At 45.7% G+C, this 1,528-nt stretch overlaps 1 protein-coding gene across 1 annotated transcript; it reads right to left on the reverse strand.

The window, feature by feature from the left end:
- Nucleotides 1-140: 140 nt before the first annotated feature.
- On the reverse strand, nucleotides 141-1,238 carry LOC134167406 (olfactory receptor 5AP2-like). Its single transcript, XM_062626051.1, has one exon. The coding sequence runs from the start codon at nucleotides 1,116-1,118 to the stop codon at nucleotides 141-143; it is 978 nt and encodes a 325-aa protein (XP_062482035.1). The 5' UTR covers nucleotides 1,119-1,238.
- Nucleotides 1,239-1,528: the final 290 nt, after the last annotated feature.

Below are 1,528 nucleotides of genomic sequence, written 5' to 3' on the forward strand. Positions count from 1 at the left end.
TTCTTCCAAGAACAGTGTGATTTTGGGGGTCTGTTTCTCATTCAATAATGTCACTGACTTTTGTGCAGGAAGCGTGGAAGAATCTACATGAAATCATGGGGAGTATTGGAAAAAAATCTTTTAGCGTACCATAGGCTTTCTCAGTTGACACGAACTGTGCCTGCGCTAGAGGATAGAACTTTCTTATGTTGCCAGTGGTTGAAGAGCCTGCTCCTGCACTTCAGCAGAGCCCCCTTCACCTCCCTGTTCCTCAGGCTGTAGATGAATGGGTTAAGCATGGGGGTGATGACAGTATAGATGATGGAGGCCACCTGATCCAGGCTCCTGTGGCTAGAAGGAGGTTGTAGGTACATGAAGAATCCTGTCCCAAAGTACATAGAAACACCCATCAAATGGGAGGCGCAGGTGTGGAAGGCTCTGGCCCTGCTCTGTGCTGAGCACACCCTCAGCACAGTGCAGAGGATAGAGATGTAGGAGAGCAAAATGATCATGCTCGTGCCCACCACGTTGATGGTGATGAAAGCAAAGATGACCATCTCGCTGCTGTGGGTGTCAGAGCACATGAGCTTCAGCACAGGAACTTCATCACAGAAGAAGTGGTTGATGCGGTTGGGACCACAGAAGGAACCTCCAAACACACACCATGTGTAGATGATGGCACTGAGGAAGGTGAATAGGTAGGATGATGCTATCAGCTGCCAGCAGACGTGGCTGGAGATGATGGTCACATAAAGCAGAGGATGGCAGATAGCAACGTGCCGGTCGTAGGCCATAATGGCCAGCAGGTGACACTCAATAGTAGCAAAGAAAGCAAAGGTGAGGAACTGCATCATGCAGCCAGTGAAAGAAATGGTTTTGTCCTCTGATAACAGGTCTGCCAGCATCCTGGGGGAGATGACTGTGGAATAGCAGATGTCAGTGAAGGCAAAATGGGTGAGGAAGAAGTACATGGGGGTGTGGAGGCTGGGAGACACCGGAACCAAGACGGTGATCCCAACATTCCCCACCAAAGTGACAATGTAAATCAATAGAAACAAGACAAAAAGTGGAGCCTGGGCATATGGGTTGTCTGTAATTCCCAACAGGATGAATTTAATCTGGGTGTGATTTCCTCCCATGACCAGGTGGTCCCTGCTGAGGCAAAAGGAAGAGAAACATCAAACTGATCAAAAATGGAGATTCAGATCTGGACCACATCTATCTCCAATCAATGACCACTATACCTGCCACAAATTAGATTATTCAAATATATTTTTCTAATCAAAATTATATGTATATAGTATGTTTTTCAGATGAGGTAATCAGAAAAGAACAGGTAGTTTATTGAAGTAGTAAATGGCATTTTTATTTTTCTGTGGTGGGACAACTAACACTGGCTTTAGTCAAGCAGGTGTGTCTTCAGGTTTGAGCAAGGAATCAGATCTTTAATCACTTTCAGTTTGAAGGAAATTTGTGTCAGAAGACACCTCAGAGGATCCTCATAGGATTGCACGTAAACGTGAAGCAAGAGAATTTCTCAGTCCCATGA

The sequence above is a fragment of the Pezoporus occidentalis genome, unplaced genomic scaffold, assembly GCF_034315485.1.
Source record: "Pezoporus occidentalis ecotype Australia unplaced genomic scaffold, CSIRO_AGI_Poc_V1 ctg2873, whole genome shotgun sequence".
Taxonomy (NCBI): Eukaryota; Metazoa; Chordata; class Aves; order Psittaciformes; family Psittacidae; genus Pezoporus; species Pezoporus occidentalis.

What these genes read in the sequence shown, in the direction of transcription:
- LOC134167406 (XM_062626051.1), bottom strand. Translation starts at nt 1,118, where the DNA reads ATGGGAGGAAATCACACCCAGATTAAATTCATCCTGTTGGGAATTACA.